General features: G+C 34.9%; 2 protein-coding genes and 1 long non-coding RNA gene across 3 annotated transcripts; 2 read left to right on the top strand and 1 right to left on the bottom strand.

The window, feature by feature from the left end:
* Window positions 1-1,421: 1,421 nt before the first annotated feature.
* On the bottom strand, window positions 1,422-4,825 carry LOC142614520 (uncharacterized). Its single transcript, XR_012840467.1, has 3 exons — window positions 4,661-4,825; window positions 4,231-4,300; window positions 1,422-1,511 (listed from the first exon to the last, which is right to left on the bottom strand). It is a non-coding gene; the product is annotated as an uncharacterized LOC142614520 (long non-coding RNA).
* A 10,842-nt stretch (window positions 4,826-15,667) lies between these two features.
* On the top strand, window positions 15,668-16,177 carry LOC142615989 (uncharacterized). The gene has a single exon (XM_075788886.1). The coding sequence runs from the start codon at window positions 15,668-15,670 to the stop codon at window positions 16,175-16,177; it is 510 nt and encodes a 169-aa protein (XP_075645001.1).
* A 1,865-nt stretch (window positions 16,178-18,042) lies between these two features.
* On the top strand, window positions 18,043-19,353 carry LOC142615988 (uncharacterized). Its single transcript, XM_075788885.1, has 3 exons — window positions 18,043-18,099; window positions 18,151-18,257; window positions 18,957-19,353. Exons 1-3 carry the CDS (start codon window positions 18,043-18,045, stop codon window positions 19,351-19,353), a joined length of 561 nt encoding a protein of 186 aa, XP_075645000.1.
* The last annotated feature ends 306 nt before the right edge of the window (window positions 19,354-19,659 follow it).

Below are 19,659 nucleotides of genomic sequence, written 5' to 3'. Positions count from 1 at the left end.
AGTGTTTCAAAAATATATTAACAAACACCCAATTAACGTAATTGTAATATTTATTACATCCATAATAATTTTTAACTATGTCATACCATGATGCTTACATACTTGGGTCATTGGTGAAAAGTGAGTAAATAAAATTTTGAATGCACGAGTGTAATGTTGGTTTCATACGAAATATGTGCTTCAAAATAACCTATATGAACGTAATCCATCAACAATGCGTAAATAAATGACTCATGTTGTTTCCTTTCAGTTGTACACAGTGTCATCACAGAAGTAAATAATGCAATCACACTTAATTCATGAGAAAAAGTTGCAGGTGTTGAAAAGGAAAGTACTTCATATACCAGTTGACTGTTCTCGTCTACTATCTTCAAAAAAGCTCTTCCCTAACCTGCAATCTACAAAATTTCCATCACACATATTACTATCAACAAGGGTTCATCCAAATCAAGCAAGTTTAACAATAAAGGGTTTTTTGCATTTACAAATACGAATGTGGTAGGTGTAATGTGCGTGTAGGTGCGGGTGTGTGTATATTAATATGTGTATATATATATATATATATATATAGGACAATAATGTCTCTAAGAAACCAATGGCCTTATGTGATTTTGCATCTTTTGGTGGGCCTTATGTCTCTACTACGTTTAAGCATGACTAAAACTACATCAACTTTCGGCGGTCCACAATAACTCCGCTGTATATTTATGTCTCTATTATACTACCGTTGAACATATAAAAAGTGAAAGCCAAGCATATGGCACACTCAAGTGGTTCAATAATATTACATGAAATATGATTAACATTCGCCTCCCATTTTCTATAAGTACCAATGGCATAATTTAAAAGGCTACTTCAAATTCCATACTATAGATGAGTTTTCTCCAATAAGAGAGTAATAATCAATTTCTTGTTTTAATAATAGGGTTCATGACTTAGTGCCCATCCTTATCTATTCAGTAGCCTTTGACTTGCTAATTAGTAAGTATTATAAACTCCTTCCATACTCACATAATAACATGAGTTTTGGCTGCATTTAACAAAAAACAGTAATGTACAAGAGTGAATGCATAAATGGTGTTTCACAGATATGAGTTATTATCATCATATATGTGAGTATGTTGTTATTACTCCATAAGTATTAAACGAGATGACAACAGCATTTTCGTGAACGCATGCTTTGTACAGTCATTATCCACATAAAACCAAAGTCTTGTTCATTGGTTGAGTAGATGTAATGCTTTGGTGAGTGTAAAGGGCTAAAACCTTAGTATTCTAAGTTCTATAGAACACTCCTTGAATGGCAACTCAATTACTATGAAACATATAGTAAAATCCTCCATTTTCCTTTTAGTTTTATACTATTGGAATGTTACAAGTGCAATCTGTCATTGCGAAACTACAACTCACTTGAGGAAGGATAGCCATGTTGCAAATTTGTCTCTTCAGCCTTACTATCAGAGTAATGAGAATGCTTAGTGTTCACGAGAGAGCAGGAGAAATTGAACAGCCTGCATTAAAAAGAAACGAATAGAGAAGTTAAATTCTAATTGCTTGTAGATATGCTTCTCTACCAGGCTGTGACATGTAACTATTCATGAGATGACAATGAATGAGAGATATGCTTGTCTACTAGCCTAAAGAAATTGACTTAAGAATCTCCATAACGATGCACTTGGGATCCATAAAGGAGAGAAGGACGTCCACACCTAAGTTTACTTTAAGCAAGCTAGTTTAAATCTATTTTCTACATAAGAGAGTTCCTGATGTGCACAACTCATTATACTAGTACATTGAGCATAAAGCAAGTCCTCATTATACAATTTTAATATTGCATTAGTCTCACTTATGACTTCCATAAAATACATTTAATACAATTTTAAATTCGTGGTGAGGACCATAAAATACAATTCTCAATTATGACTTCCAACACAATTCAAATGCAAAAACATAGGAGTACATCAAAGCTAGGCTCTCAATAGTAAGATGGTGGAAAAATCATTTAGTTCCCTCAAACTGTCTCAAGAAATTCATTCTTGTGTTGGCTACTACATCAAAGCAAGGCTCACAATAGTAGGATGGTGGAAAATCATTTAGTTCTCTCAAACATTAACAAAGAAATTTATTCTTGTGTTGGCTAGTAATGAGGAACAAATTAGGCAATTTAGAAAGAAAGTTGCATTGGGTTACATAGTTCATCATTCAAATTGTGTATTCTACAAATTTTATAAAAAAAGCCTAGAATGTAAAGCACACTGGTATTTTGAGACTTTTGAGTGCTCTTTCACTGGAAGGAAAAATGTGAGAATGAGAACGTACGTAGGGGGGATAAAAGTATAAATGAAGAAAATATTATTATTTTTTCTTTCATGCTTGTTTGGTAGAAGGGCATACTTCATTCTCATATGCAAGCAGTAGACTGTTACATTAAGAATATCAAATAATTTATCTAAATCATACTAGCTGTAGTGCCAAACACGAGACAATCCGTTCCTTAAAAATAATTTAAGATGTCTAAAGTAATCTTATAAATCGTTCACTTTTACGAAATTCATTTTGACTAAAAGATTTCACAAGTTAACAGTTAGATCTAAGGGGCCATTTCCAAGAGTTTTACTTCTCTAAAACATAGCAAAGAGAGAACATTGTATATGAATGCATATCCTCTCAAGGTCACAATTTAAATACTCTTCAAGCTATGCCCCCAACAAGAAACTGGAAGTTCTCCAAAGTTTTTTCATTTTCAGAAAAATACTTGTACAAAATCTCTCTATCTACATGTCCTTTAAGGCTTTCAATCTTGACAGTCTTCAAGCAATGTCGCCAACATGGAGAAGGTAGGAACTTGCAACAACTAGGATTTTCCTCTTTATGAATAGGCTTTCAATATGAGAACCAGAATACAAGCAACTCATTACAAAATTTTCAATAGAAAAATTTGTTCTTTTATGAGTATTTAGCAACATAAAAACTCCAGTAAGCATGCATCTTAGCCTCCCTAGTTCCTATCAGTCAACTAGAAAGTAAGACTCAAAACTTAAGATTGCATTTGGAAACAAGCAAGCTAATTTTGATATGGATTTTAAATAAATACATTTAAAATACCTTGATTTCAAATCTATTGATTTTACGTGTAATTTCAAATTCAAAAATTTTAAACTTTTAATATCTTTGGTGGATTTGTTAAATCCAAATTCTTGACATTTTTTGATTGTCTAAACAAGATATGTTGATTTTAATCACCCAAATCCAAATACAGCATAAAGGTTTTAATGGTTTTGAATGAGTCTAATATAGGCCCAAAACAATAATGATTTTTAGTAGATAGATGGTAGGGGGGGGGGGGTGATAGAGTTCAAACTACATCATACACCACAAAAGATGCCACCACCACTGAGCTATTACTTCAAATCCAAAAAAATAGGGGTTTCTAAATCAAAATCAAATGTGATTTATTTCATTAATTAATGTACTAATATTATAGTAGGATAAATATTGTTGAACACACCTACTAATGTACACACTTGACATGGAACCACCAATGATCAAATAACAATAACTATAAATTAGATATTATAAAAATGTGAGAATTTTCAACAAAGTCCAAAGAAAGCAGAAGGACTTTTTCATTCCTACAATCATATTTGCTTGAGATATATAACGATCGAGCATAAACTTTGTCAACCAAATTACTTTTTTTTTTCTTTGCAATAATAAAATGCAGAAAACTTCTTAATTGATATGGTCGATCCTTTGACTAAACGAAGAACCAGGCGCATAAAGTTTATTAAATAACTCACATTAACAAGTTTTCTCCACTGAAAATGACAATTGTTGGACCAAAAAAAGAAAAAACCAAGAACTTCATACTTCCTATAATATGAAACATAAAACTATTATTACTTTCCATTTACGGTGCACTTAGATTTCTAGTATTTGCTATCAATATCCATCTTTCTTGCTTTCTGAACAATCCACCAATATGGGATTTTGCAAGGGAAAAAAATCTCTTAAGTACCAAAGTTGGAACAAGAAGAAGATTATGACGGCTCCATTGGGAAGTATCTTAGTACCAAAGTTTTTTTGGAAATTAAATAAAGCAATTCTTTCCTTCTACAGAAACCTATGACTGTGTGAAAAATTCAGTTGATTTAGATACAAACACCAAAACCTCCAATCTTTGAACTAAGTTCTTGTAGCTAAGTAATCTTGAACAGAAAATTCACCTACTTGCCCTTTTTTCCTTCAAAATCAGTAGCTAACTCGGCTTGGCTCAGACGATGGCAAGATCTGGTTCAATCTATAACACGAAGACAACCTATTTAGTTTTTTAATCAAACTAGTATTCAAAAAACAGTCTTTGGAAAACTAAAAAAGAATGATAAAGAAATAAAGTAAACAACTTACATAGTAGGAACGAAAAAAAAAAAACAAAAGCAAAAGCAAAAGAACATTGAAGGTGAAGCAAACCCAGATAAGATTAAGTTAAAAAAAGGAGCAGAAGAATGTTTTTTATAGTAAAAGAGGAGGTAATGACTTGATGGAGAAGCAGTGCAAGATAAGTATAGATATTATTCTTTTCCTTTTTCTCAATTCCATTGGGCCACAGACACAGAGAGAGAGAGAGAGGGAGAGAGTAACTGGAGGGTCAATGAAATACCATTTGCATTTGGTGAAGTCAAAGAGGCCTGGGACCATCTCTCCGGAATTGTGGATTGAGTAACTGGACGACCTGCGCCCACAAAAACATGTAGTTGTTAAAACTTTTTAAACATGAGTGCAACATCATTTACCATTGCTTATGATAATGCAGATTCTTCTAGGTGCAAATCTCATACGTCTAAAGGAGCTTGTAAACCTGCATCCATGAAACAGCAAAGAATTGTTTAAGAACAAACTATTATGGGATCAAGCAACTGAGCAAAGCAACTATTCAGCTTATTGAATTATCCAATTCAGGGAGAATAGTAAATGTCTCTTCCATCATGGGAAAATTAAAGGTAAACATTGCAAAACTCATCTTATTAAACCATTTATAAGCAGCTGCATTTGGTCAAGATCATTTTTGGTAAATACAGAGATCACGTTTATTAAATATTATTTATCACTAATATTATTTTTTTATCTATCACTAACAAACATATCATAAGGTGTTAAATTTTGTGTGTGTGTGTGTATATATATATACATAAATATATTAATGTTGTTCACTATCAGGCCTTGAAATTTCATGCTTAAGATAGCTAAGCCCCGTTCATAGTGGCTTTCCCAATGAGTGAGTAAGAAAAACAAGCGTGGAAATATCGTATCACTCCCCAACACACACACAGAAGTGAAAGAGTTTTAAACATGGTAATGACGCTACAGTGATGTTAAAGGCTAAAGCACGCAATATATGGTCTTATCTTAGAAATAAAGTAAAATTTTGAGTGAATATTATGCCACAAATCTGCACTAACTGTGATGATTTTGATTAAAAAGATTATAGAGGGAGAGAAAAAAGAAAATGGTAAAATGAAACCATCATTGGTTCTAATGTCTAGCCAGGAGAGCGACTACTGGATCACAATACTCATAAGGTCAGGCATCACTTTTCTGCTCTGGCGAAAGATGACATAAACCGACTAATTTTGGAGCTTCATGAAGTGATCAGCATGGGTAACATTCAACAAAAGTTGGTAGCCACCTCAATTATCATACAGGAACCAAAATTTGTTTTTATTATGACTTTTCTGTAAATAAATCTAAGAATGAAATGAGTATTCTGAATGGCTCAAATATTTATTGGACTTGGGTTTATTCTACAGAAAAGAAACACACCCCCTCAATAATACTAAGAAGGGAATATTGGTATTTAACTTGCTTTTAAATATATATATATATATATATATATATATATATATATATTTTAACTTGCTTTTTGCTGTAGAGGTGTTGAATGTTCCATATTATTCAAACCCAAACAAAAAAGAAGACCTAATCACTGCCATATGATATGATTAACATATCATGCTTTTTGTGTACATCAATGTCACTAAAAATCCATATCATCACTAATCTAACATGTTTAAGATTTAAACCTCCCTCCCTCTATTTAATATGTGAAAGATCTTTAAAAGAAAAAGTTTTTTTAAAAAAAAAAGCCATACATTATTTTGATATCTCAACGAAAAGTATTCAAGCATGTTTTTAGCATGCTCAAATCTGGGCAACCATGTATTTAGCATATTCATTGTGTTAATTTCCTGCATAATGAATTGCAATTGAATAATATTAGAAGGAATTTATAACAATCTTATGGTGGGGTGGAATAGTAGATAAGCTCCCAACAAGCCAGAATTAATAATTTATAAAGCTGGATGTATTAATTATTCCGCATCCGGAAAATAAGCATGGTGTAAGTGGCAGCAATTAACTCTCCTAGAGATTGCCATGCAATATCTATGTGCAATTACTTTTTTCTCTCTTTACTTTTTTTTTTTTTTTGATACGATAAGTACAATTAATTAATTAGTTGAGCTATATAATTCAATTTAAACCGACATTCTAAGCTTTCAGAACCAATTTCCTTAATGTTTTTCCACGGGAGTCATTATCTTATTTTTTTCAAGTTTGAGGTAGTTATTCTAATATAAAAAATTAGGTAGGTATTTCTTACAAAGCAATGTATGCCGACATAACTTCACCGACCACATCAATGAATATCAAACTCACATAGTTTACACCAGAAGTCAACAGGAAACGAAAAAAGTATGAACTTTTAATGTCATGTCTGACGCAGAACGTAAAAGGATAAGTGGATATATAATAAAAAAATTGCAAAATATCCATATTACCAGTGAACCTACTGTCAATTATGAATGGTATTGAATTGAATCTGCTGATGCACACTGTTTGTAGTTTATCTTATTCTTCTTCCCTTCTAGATTTTTCATGATAAACTTACAGTGCAGCACAGCAGCTAATGTTGATTTTTGTTACCATATTTTAGACATAATTAATAACTATACCTATTCTCAGCCACACAAAAAAAAGACTATACCTAGTGTGAGAAGTACCACATACAAATATAGTTGCATATTTTATTTTCAACAACAATCTTAATTGTGTTTAACTTCTTCTTCTTTTTTTCTTTTTCTTTTTTTGAGAAACGTATTTAACAAGTGAGAGATCACTAAAAAATCTAATATATATTTTAGTTTAAAAAATTCAAACAATCTGGATTATTTTTAACTCTTTTTAATAGGAATTAAGGAGTTTTGTGTGTATTTGAGTACAACTTGTTTAGGGCCAACCCTAAACAATTTGGGACAATAACTAAAATGAGGCATTTTTATATTTATATATTAATTAAATTAATATTTATTTAATATTTTTATATTATAATCTATTAAATTAATATTTATTTTCAAGTTTGAGGTAGTTATTCTAATATTTTATAATCTATAATTAGTTGCACCCAAAAATAAAAAGAAGACAAAGAAAGAAATCAATATGGGTTGAAATGAAAGAAAAGAAAGAAACTTATTATTATGTGTAGTAATGCTATAGCACCTGGGAATATAAAGGGTTACCAATTATAGCTAGCATGTATTTGGTAGACCAATTTGAGAATGTCGTAAAACAAACGGGCTTTAAATTGTACAGTAAACAATATCAAATTTGACGTTACATTGGACTTCACAAAATAATAATAATACTAATAATAATACTAACATTAACATTAAATAAATGTATTGTAGACAAGAACTTACTGTTACGCCTAGTTAGAACAAGATCACCATCTGGGTCCACGCTAAATGTTTGATTTGGTGAAGCCGCTTCACATTGGCATCTGCTAGGTCCAACTTCTAAGTAATTAAATTAAAAGAAAGTAAGAAAGTAAACTACATTACTCCCATTACTTCAAATTAAATTTGAAATTCCTAATCTTTTCTCATTAAAACAAAAAAAATTAAAAAAAAAATAATAAAGTAAGTACTATATTTGTCTATTTTCATTCCTAGTTGGTCACCATAGCAAAAGCAAAAAGTACATAATTAGTACAACGTTGTTTTCAGACAACAGAGATTTTAATGTATTTTGTAGTTACCATACCAGGTGGAGTTGGAAGAGAAATGGTGAAGTGGGATTAGTTAAGCTATCAGATTTGCATGTGATAATTGTATAATTTTTAGTGTCATTGTTATAGAAAAGTGAAAACCTGTTTATAGGGGTGGGGGGGTGGGGGCGGGGGGGGAATATAAGAGTACCCAAAGAGTTGAGAGAGCTTGGTTCTATCGTCACACTAGTGTCTAGCTTATATAGTTTAGTGGATTTAGGTTAATAATACCGAAGCCTGGAGGCCCTAGACTTGGGCTATTTGGATTTGGTTTTTGGAATTCTGGAACAATTTTGACAAATTTTGAGTGCTAATAAAGGGCCAGTTTAGGTACAATTCCTTAGGTGCTTTGAATTAGGTTCCCCAATTGAAATTAGCATCATGGTTGTATTAACCACTGCAACAAAGATAGTGATATCTTTTCTAAGGAAAATTAAATTTTACCATGTGATTTATTGGGCAATGCAACCATATGGATGAATTTAATAGGGGGAACCTAAGCTTTAGCACCTGAGCAGTGGTACTTCAGTTTTCCTTGCTAAAAAGAAACATTTCATTTTCATATATGGCAAGACATTTTTTTCCTTTTCTTTTTGAGGGAGGTTACATAAAGGCTCAGAGTTTATAACATTTCTCAGATGAATTCCCAAGTTTAAATTTAGGCAGTTATAATCCCAAATTTAAATAAAGCCTTTATCAATCTCCATTGCTCATTTCTACACTTCATCAATCATGTTGACAGAGTAGAGAAAAACTGAAAACCATTTGTCAAACTCTACTCTTCACCTATCAAAAAATAAGTTCATAAATCAATTTGGTTGCCATTGAACAAAGATGGTACTTTCTATCATTAGTTTTCTCTACTTTCACAAATGAATAACATAGATATAAAGGTAACAAGTGTTTCAAATCGAAACAATGTCTTAAGTTTGAGAAAATTAGAAACCTGTCACTCAATATCAAAGCAGACATATCCACAAACACATAACACGAATTTCATTCAGAACAAGGTCTACAACATAGAATTGACAAAAACAAAAACCCAAAACTCAATCTAGTAATTACTGGTACTACTTCTTTTTCCCTCCTTTGGGGGAAATGGATTTGCGCTTACTGGGTAGCACAATCTCTCCTTTGAGCACAGGAATCTCCATGATTCAACATGCTTAAGCTGTATATATTTCTGGTAATACAGGTCCTTCAATTTCATATATTTGCTATAGGGCAATTGAATAATTAAGTGTCGATTGATTGGTCCAGAGTGAGGGGATTCCATTGAAATCAACCCCTGCAATCAAAACCCTAAACCAAAATCGAAACCCTAAAGCCCAAATGGAAACCCTAAACCTAAAATCGAAACCCTACAATCACAAAATCAAAACTCTAAACCTAAAATCAAAAACCCTAAACCAAAAATCGAAACCCTAAAACAAAAATCAAAACAATTAATTGTAAAAACTTACTGTTACTCGGCCCTGTCAGTGTCTTGAGTGAGATTGAGAGTTGGAGAGACCCAAGGCAGTGAGGGTGGAGGCGGTGCCGCGGCGCTTGGTCTGGAGGTCAGTGACGATGCGGGTGAGGGTGGCGCGGACGGTATCGGGTGGGGCGGACTTCAGTTCGAGTTGGGTCTTGCCGATTTTGCCGCCGGTGAAGGAGAGGACTGGGATGGTGGCTAGCTCAGAGGTGAGCGAGAGTGGTTTGGTTTGGGTTTTGAGGGAATTGGGTTCGAAGTGTTTTAGACAGAGCAAGGGATTTTTTTGTTTAAGCTTAAGGAGATTTGTTCTTTTTAATTTATAGTAAGGTGTTTTAGCCCCGTTTTTTAAAACGTAGCTTCAGGAATCTTGAAGCCGCGTTTAAAAAACACAGCTTCAGGGGAACTATGGCCGCGTTTCTCAATAAACGCGGCCTTAGGACAGAACTAGAGCCGCGTTTTACAAACGCGGCTTCAAGACATAAAAAAAAAAAATTTTCAGATGGGTCTGAAGCCGCGTTTTAAAAACGCGGCTTCAGCCCATAAATCACAAAACGCGGCCTAAGACCCAAAAAACGCAGCTACAGACTTGGGCTTGGGCTGCGTTCATCCCACGTGGCTATAAATTAGGTGCTGTGGCCGCGTTTCTGAGAAACGCGGCCCAATTAGGGTCTTAGGTCGCGTTTTTGCAAACGCGGCTGAAAAAAACGCGGCCTAAGACCCGCGTTTTTTGTAGTGGGAGCTAATTTCAGGTGGGTAATGTGTTAATTTTTAAACCACAAGTAGGCAAAGTTTTTTTGGAGCAAATCACAGATGGGCAAAGTGTAATTTCCTCTTGAAAATTTTGACATTGTGGAGGGCCCTTGTATGAGTTGGCAATGTAATTTAGGAAAGTTATGAAATTATTGTAGTTTTTTGTTATGTCCATAGCAATACTAAAAAAGAAAAGACATTTGAACTTCTTTCCAAGCTGTGATAATTTAATTAGGTTAGATATAATTAGACATTTAAGGGAAGAAATTAGGTGTGATTAGTATTGTAATTTTTGATTTCTTTCCTTATTGTATTGCATTTAATTATGTGAAGCAAATTACAAAAATAAATTCTAAAAGCTATTTCTATGATAAACAACTCAAAATCTATGAGGACAGTGTCATATAATTTTCTTGCTATATATGTATAATTTTAAAATTGTGCCGATAATTTTTTAAATTTATTTATTTAAAAACAAAAGACTTGTGGGCTTCTTTTTTTTCCAAATTGTTTTGAGTAATGCTAAGGACACAACAAAAAGAATGTCATAGCATTACTCAACAATTATAATACATTTAATTAGATTAGATATAGTAAGTGTCTCTAAAAAAAGATTAGATGTAATAAATTAGATAAGATTAAATAGATAAAATATATTCTTTTCCTTATCCTAGATGAATTATGATTTTTTGTTTTCCTATTTCTTGTAGAACTAAGTCTTTGTTATGCCTTTTTCGGAAAGGAGTAGCTGAAAATCTCTTTAGGAGGAGATGATGATCATTAAGTTTTTATCAAGTTAGTTTCTATTAAGATACAAAGCTGGAATACATAATCTCTGCCAATGGGATTAAAATAAGAGGACAAAGCCTCTAACAAACTGTTGGGAGCTAACAAATGGGTGAGTAGGAAGTAACCAATTTGCCTTCACCAAAGACCACACACGCAATCTCAATACAAAGAAGTTTTTGTTGAAAAGAACAAGAAACTCTTTCTTATCTCCATTGCCCCATTTTGTAGTTTACTAAAAGTCTAATAAAATAAAATAAAAGGTCAACTTGATGGTACAGTTACATGGGAACATTTATTCCAACTGGCTCTTTGTGAAATGCTTAACTTCCACAGTACCTGTAGTCCCATATTGCATGGTCCAATTGTAGACATTGGGCAATTAGGATGAATGGTGTCTTTAAATACCAAGAGTAATTCTAAAAAAAAAAAATTATTTTAATACACCAAAAAGTTATTTTATCTATTTAACATAACATTTGACAATACAAAACCGAGTCACATCTCTTGCTTTAAACGCATCACCATTAAAATAACCTAAAATAAGACAAACATTTTATTAAAAAAAGAAGAATACTCAACCACAAAGTAGAACACCTAACCTTAAAAAAAAAATTATTAACTACAAAATGAGAGACCTGACATGTGAGAGAAGAAAGAAAATGAAAAGAAAGAAACAATAATAATAATAGCACATGGTACCATACACTTCTATTAATAGAAATATATTGTACCAAATGTAATTTTTTTTTAGCATTTGAGAGATCTTACATAGGAGTGTTCTAGCATTTAGCATACTCTAAGGCCAACTCATCATCACCATATGGAGTCTCCACTTGACACCTTGCAGAAAAATCAAAACTATACATAGGAATTGTGAAAATACCAACATCTGAATTTTGTGTCAGCGAAATCGGTTTTTAATACAATAATTTTCCAGAACACATTAGAGAAAACACTATCATGTGTGACGGCATAATAGAAAATAATATTATCCCATTAACAATATCTACAACGATACAATTAATACAAAAGTTGGTCAGGTAATTTAATCTTCAATAATACACACCAAATTTGTTAAAGCTCAAGCTTCAAGTATGATTCCTTTATACTATCAGAGTTGAGTTTAATATTTATTTTTCAATGATACACACCGAATTTGGCTATCATAGTTTACTGCTCAGCCTGTATTGCTCGTACATTTATAAATATTGAAAGTCGATAAGATTGAAGATTGTATATTCATCAATATTCCCATATGTATACATTGTACAAGAAGAAGCCTATATTTGCAGGTGGTATAGAACAAGTAATACTAATCAGTTGTCAGTTGTGATTATTACTACCATATAGTTTTTGTTTTATCCGAAGAAAGTGACATGGATTATACAATAACCGCAAGCTAATGCAAATAATTAGCTATGACTCAGACCTATCCAAATAGGTGGGTAATAGATTGGTTAATAGGTTAGGGAAAAAATTACCACCCTTTGCAAATCTCAATTTACTTGTTACACTACATCGATCATTGATTTATCACTATTATTTGATATTTTAAATCCGAAATGGTCATGGATTACAAAAGGTTTGAAAACTGTTTCCCCAACCTCTTAAATTGTAAAATCCGATTCATTTTATTTGGCCTTTTGTACCAAAATCAAATTAGAAAATAACATTAAAAGTTTTTCTAACCAAAGCTTACAATGAACCTACTTGGGGCTTCAGAGAAAACGAATGGAAATAGTAGACAGGAAGGGATATAAAATTCAAATCTCAAAGGTACGACTACAATCCCACATCACTGGAAACAAGGAAACTTCAAGACTTCATAAGCTTTCTCCTACCAGTGTTAGCTTGCTGGGTTTAGTAACGCAAACTTGTAACCTATGTATAGGGACATTAAAGTGGTGGAACGTTGGATTAAAAAAAAAAAAGTCAGTTTATTGTTGCAACTTATTAGGATTCCCTTTTGGCACGTGTGCTAGACAACCCCAAATGTGGAGGTATCCACAATTCCATAAGTGTTTTGGGAATAGACTTTGATGGAACTAAGGTTAGAAGGTGCATTGATGTACCTAAGGCATACCCCCAAAAAGAAATAGGCAAAGTTGAATAACTCATCATGGACCTTACCATTTCTAAAAGAGTCCTATTCCTTCTTTCTACTACACCATTTTGTTCAGGAGTTCTACGTGTAGTCAATTGGGATATAATCCCATTTTCAGTTCAGTAATCTTTGAAATCACCAAGGAGGTATTCGCCACCACAATCAGATTGAATGACCTTTATGTATTTACCCAATTGATTTTCCACTTTAGCCCTAAACTCTTTGAACTTTTCAAAGGCTTCGGACTTCTGTTTCATTAGGTACACATAACCAAATCTAGAGTAATCATTAGTGAAAGTAATGAAATACTCATAGCCTCCTTTAGCTTGAGTTGACATAGGACCACATACATCTAAATGCATTAGCTCTAGCAAATCATTAGCTCTATTTGCTTTTGCATTAAAAGGTCTCTTTGTCATTTTACCTTCCAAGTAGGATTCACAAATTGACAATTCATTAAAATCTAATGGTTCTAAAAGCCCATCTTTCACTAGTTTTTGGATCCTATTTGAATTAATATGACCCAAACGCAAATGCCAAAGATATGCATCACTAGTAGAAGGAAACTCACTCTTTAATGATTTTACATGTGAATTATTATCTAATTCAGAATTGTACAATTCATGCTTATCGAGAATTAAAATATAAAGACCATCAACAATATTGTCAGAACAAATAAACACTTTATCCTTCTTAATTACAACACTGTCTTTCAAGATAACACAATATCTATGTCTACTTAAATAAGTTGCAGAAATCAAATTCCTAAGAATATTAGGTACATATAAACAGTCTTCCAATATTAAAATCTTAAAACCAAAGCACAAATTAAACACCCCAAATGCTACAACTAGAATTTTGCTCCCATAAGCCAAAGTAAGGAACATTTCCCATTCATTTAGCCTTCTAGTCTCCTAGAACCCTTTTCTTCTTGGCAGCTAAGAATTTTCGACAGTTCCTCTTCTAGTGACGTTTCTCACCACAATGGCAACATTATCCTTTGGTGTAGTCCTTTGCTTTCTTCTTTCCCTTATTGGCAACTCCTAAGGCAACTTGCTTACCTTCTTGTTTGGTGAAATTCTTCTTCTTCCAACCACCCTTGCCTTTCGACTTAGGCTTAGAAGAAGATGTTTCAGCCATATTAGTATCAACACCGGCTTTCACAAGAATGCCTTCTGCTGCCACCAATTCATTCATCAATTCAGACAAAGTATAAATCTTTTTGTTTATTAGCATAAATCTTTTTGTTGTTAGTTGTGAAGTATTAGTATTGTTTATTGTTAGATGTAAAGTGATCAGTTTATTGTTAGCGTTCTTGGCCGATCCCAACTAAACCATCACTTTAAAAAAAAAAAAACTACACCTAAAGTTATCAAAACTTTTCTCTAAATTCTAAACTAATTTGTCATGTGACAAGCATATGCAATTGTGGAAGTGGAGAACTTGAGAGGGTCCACAGTATTCTTGGTTTCGTTTTGTATTTCATTTGGGTTGGGTGTGGTAATGACAAGGCTGGTAAACCTTAGTGTGTGAAAATTGGGAAAAATTAGTGTAGTGGCCATGACATATTTTAAAATTTTGTTTTGGCCAATTTACTCTATGAACTTTCCACAAAAACCAAATTAATACCACTGTTACTCTTCTATTAGTATACTAACAAATCATCACATGAGACTCACGTGGACTTAAAATATTCCATCTAATTAGGGATGGTAATGGGGCAAGGTGGGTCCGAAGGATGGGGTCTTCATCCCCATCCTGCATGGTTTTGTCTTCCTCCATCCCCGCCTTGCTCCGCATGACGGGGAAAATTTTCTTACCTCATCCCAACCCCTTGGGGCCTCGTGAAGCCCTGCCCGACCTTGTGAAACTCAGAAGACGCGATTATTGTCAAGAAAAAGAAGAAAGGTGAACGACTGGAAAGTTGTTATATACACCATCTAGAGCAAAGTCCTTATCTAATGAAAGCCAAAGTAAGGGAGAAAAGGGATCGCGATGGCAATGAAAGCCAAAGAAGACGCGATTATTGTCCTCAGGACGATATTCCAACTACACTCCCTTGAATACTCTACTTGACCATTTGTTAATGCAGATTAAAGACGATCCATCCTTGAAGTGGCTCGAGAGGATGAAGGGAGACCCTAGCAAGCGGAACTAAAGCAAGTACTATCGTTTTCACCGCGACCATGGATATGATACGGACGAATGCTATGACTTGAAACAACATAGTGAAGCTCTTATTAAGCAGGGAAAGTTAATAAATTTTCTTGGGCGAGACCACAAGGATGAGAGATAGCCAATGTAGGGTAAAGTAGAAGATCCAGCACGTCAACCGCTTGGAGAAATAAGGATCATCGTGGGAGGTACATCAACAGGAAGCTCGTCCAAAGCCAAGAAGACTTACCTGTGAGAAGTCCATAATGTTCAAATATCTGGATGACCACCAAGGATGATTAGAGAAGATGAGCCAGCCATTATTTTCACGAATGAAGACGCAAGACAACTGCACCATCCTCATGATGATGCAATTGTCATTACTTTGACGATTGCAACTTATACAACTAGAAAGGTGTTAATAGATAATGGGAGTTCAGCAGACATCCTCTACTATCCAGCCTTCCAGCAAATGAGGTTCAATAAAGAATCACTTCATCCAGTGAATAAGCCATTCATCGGGTTTGGAGGAATGAAGGTTCTACCAGTAAGCACCATCTCCTTACCAGTCATGGTTGGCTCTTATCCACATCAAGTCAATAAGGAAGTGAATTTCCTTATTGTAGACTGTTCGTCCTTGTACAATGCCATTATTGGACGACCAACATTGACCAGTTGGAGGGTTGCAACGTCCACCTACCAGTTGTCTATCAAATTCCCAATAGAGTATGTCATTGAAGAAGTACAAGGAGATCAATTAGCTGCTAGAGAATGTTACTTACCAATGTTAGCTACGGACGGGTAGATGCAGACAATGAACAATGAAGAAAGGAGAACATTGGCTGAGCCAATTGAGGTATTTGAAGATGTACTGTTGGATGAGTCTAACCTAGAGAAGTTTACCAAGATTGGGACGAGTATGTGGGAGAAAACGAAGCAAGATCTCGTTGGATTCCTTAAAAAGAGCACAAATGTTATTGCTTAGAGCAATAAGGACATGCCTGAGATTGATCCAAGTGTGATTACTCATCATTTAAACATGTCTCCATCCTACAAGCCCGCCCGTTAGAAGAAAAGAGTGTTTGCCCCAGAATGAGATAATGCCATCAAAGAGGAGGTTCATAAGTTAGTCACTGCTAAATTCGTTCGCAAAATTTACTACCTTAATTGGCTAGCTAATGTAGTAATGGTCAAAAAGGCTAATGGCAAATGGAGGATGTGCGTGGATTTCACAGATTTAAACAGAGAATGCCCCAAGGACAGCTATGCCCTTCCATGCATTGATTAGTTGTTGGATTCAACAGCTAGACACCAGCTGTTAAGTTTCATGGATGCATTCTCAGGTTACAACCAAATTATGATGGACGAGGCAGACTAGGAGAAAAACTTATTCATCATAAGCCAATGTTTGTTTTGTTATAAAGTGATGCCATTTGGTTTGAAAAATGTAGGAGATACCTACCAAAGGCTAGTCAACCATATGTTTCGTCCACAAATTGGGAGAAACATTAAAGTGTACGTGGACAATATGTTAGTCAAAAACGGGAGGGAGACATAATCTAGACGACCCTCAAGAGACCTTTGATACACTTAAGCAATATAAGATGAAGCTGAATCCAAGGAAATGTGCCTTTGGAGTTGCATCAGGGAAATTCCTTGGTTTTATGGTTTCACAAAGAGGGATTGATGCAAATCCTGATAAAATCCAAGTGATTCTGAACATGGAGCCCCCGAAGAATATTAAGGACGTCCAAAGCCTTACTCGATGAGTAGTTACCCTTAACAAGTTTGTTTCAAAAGCTACTGACAAGTGTTTACCATTTTCCAAAGTACTAAGGAAGGTGTTCAAATGGACGAATGAGTGTCAATAAGCATTTGAAGACTTGAAGGCTTATCTCGCTTCAACTTTGCTGTTGAGCCTGTCTCAACTAGGAGAAGAGTTATATCTCTACCTAGTAGTATCTCCTCATGCAGTAAGTTTAGCTTTGATTAGAGAAGAAGGAAAGGTACATAAGCCTGTCTACTATACCAGTGAAGCTTTAAGGGGGGATAAATGACGATATCCGACTATGGAAAAAAGCTTGCATTTTCATTAGTGACAGCAGCAAGGAAGCTCAAGCCTTATTTTCAAGCTCATGTAATCAACATCTTAACAGATCACCCACTAAAGAAGGCCATGAACAAGCTGGAGGCTGCTGGATGACTAATCTAGTGGGCAGTAGAACTTAGTGAGTTTGATGTGCAGTACAGACCAAGAGAAGCAATAAAAGCTCAAGTCCTAGTGACATCATTCTCGAATTCACTCCTGCTAGTAGTTAGCAAAATGAAGACTAGGGGGCAAAACAGTGGGTCGTCCATGTGGATGGCTCATCCACACAACATGCAAGAGGAATTGGAATAGTTTTATGCTCACCAGAAGGGGATCATTTGGAGTATGCAGTCCATCTACAGTTCCAGACAACCAATAATGAAGTTGAATTTGAAGCCCTACGCTTGGAGTTGGCTAAACCACTTGGAGTAGATTTAGTCCTCATTTAGGGAGACTTATAGTTAGTGATAGGCCAAGTAAATGGAACATGTGAAGCTAAGGAAAAGCGGATGAAAAAGTACTTGGGTAAAGTTAAGCAGTGCATCAAAAGCTTCACAACAGCTCAATTTCAACAAATACCAATGGAGGATAATATGGAAGCTGACGTCCTAGCTAAGACGACATTTGCAGATGAAATGGTGAGTGATCAAATCAAAATCTAGTACATCCCAAGTATTGACATTCATTAGATAGATAGAGTATCCAATTGGACTACTCCAATCGTGTCTTATCTTAAAGACAAACTCCTCCCAGATGATACAGAAGAAGCAAGGAAGCTAAATGTGAGAGCAACGAGGTTTGTCCTTATGGACGAGGTGTTATACAAAAGGGATTTTTCTCAGCCCTACTTGAGGTGTTTAAATCCAGACGAGTCCCTTTATGTCCCAAGAGACGTCCATGAAGGAGCTTGTGAAAACCATTCAACGGCCAGGTCCCTCGTCTATAAAATAGTCTACACAGGATATTATTGGCCGTCCATGCAAGCAGATGCTAAAACTTACGTTAAAACATGTGACAAGTGTCAGGGCTACAACAACATACCTAGACAACTATTAGAGCATCTCACCCTAACGGTGGCCCCTTGGCCATTTACTCAACGGGGGTTGGACATCCTTGGTCCCTTTCCCATGGGGACGTGGCAAATGAAGTTCTTGGTGATAGGGATTGATTATTTTACTAAATCGGTGGAAGCAGAGTCATTGGCAAAGATCACTGAGTAGAACGTCAGAAGCTTCGTTTGGACGAACATTATTTGACGTTTTGAAATCCCTAAGGTGCTCATCTCAAACAACAGATGTCAATTTGATAACACACCTTTCAGTGAGTTCTATGAGCAGTTAGGAATAAGGAATCACTACTCCTCACCATCCCACTCACAAGCTAATGGACAAGCAGAAGTTACAAACCGGTCCTTGTTGAAGATCATCAAGACTTGGCTTGAGGAGCCAAAAGAGATATGGCCAGATGAATTACCCAGTGTCCTATGGGCATACAGGACGACAGTAAGGACTCCAACTGGAAAGACTCCTTTTAAGTTAGCATATGGAAGTGATGCAGTGATACCTGCGAAGGTTGGTCTAACTAGCTATAGGGTGACCCATTATAATAATGAGGAGAATGAGAAACAGCTTCGTCTAAGCCATGATCTTATTGACAAGGTAAGGATGGATGCGGAACAAAGGGTGTCACGTTACAAGAACCTGATGATTAAGCACCATGATTCATTTGTAAAGCCAAGACAATACAATGTCGGAGATCTTGTCCTAGAAAGGGTGTCCCTGGCTACAAAGGACCCCACTCATGGAAAGTTGGGGCCTAACTGGGAAGGACCATACAGAGTCATTAATTCCGAAAGGCAAGGATTATACTACTTGGAAGCACTGGATGGATGAAAGTAGGAGCACCCGTGGAATGTGGAGCATTTAGGGAAGTACTACCAGTGAAGAAGACTCATCGGAAAGGTCAGCATGGATGAGATTAAAGATTACTAGTGATCTTTAGTAGTTTATTTATGTTATCTTTTAACATTTATGTTTTTCAGCAGTGTCTGATGTTTTCTAGCATTTGAATTCCCTAAAAAGCACTAGCTTCTAGCGTATGCTATGGACGATGTCATGAACAAAGTCCTTTTGTATATAAAGTAATTTGAATTCCCTAAAAAAAGGACTAAGTACTAGCATGGACAATGTCTTTGGATG

The sequence above is a fragment of the Castanea sativa genome, chromosome 11 (genome assembly GCF_040712315.1).
Source record: "Castanea sativa cultivar Marrone di Chiusa Pesio chromosome 11, ASM4071231v1".
In the NCBI taxonomy this organism is placed as follows: Eukaryota; Viridiplantae; Streptophyta; class Magnoliopsida; order Fagales; family Fagaceae; genus Castanea; species Castanea sativa.
The sequence above is the reverse complement of the archived record's forward strand: the minus strand, read 5'-3'. Positions and strand labels throughout refer to the sequence as shown.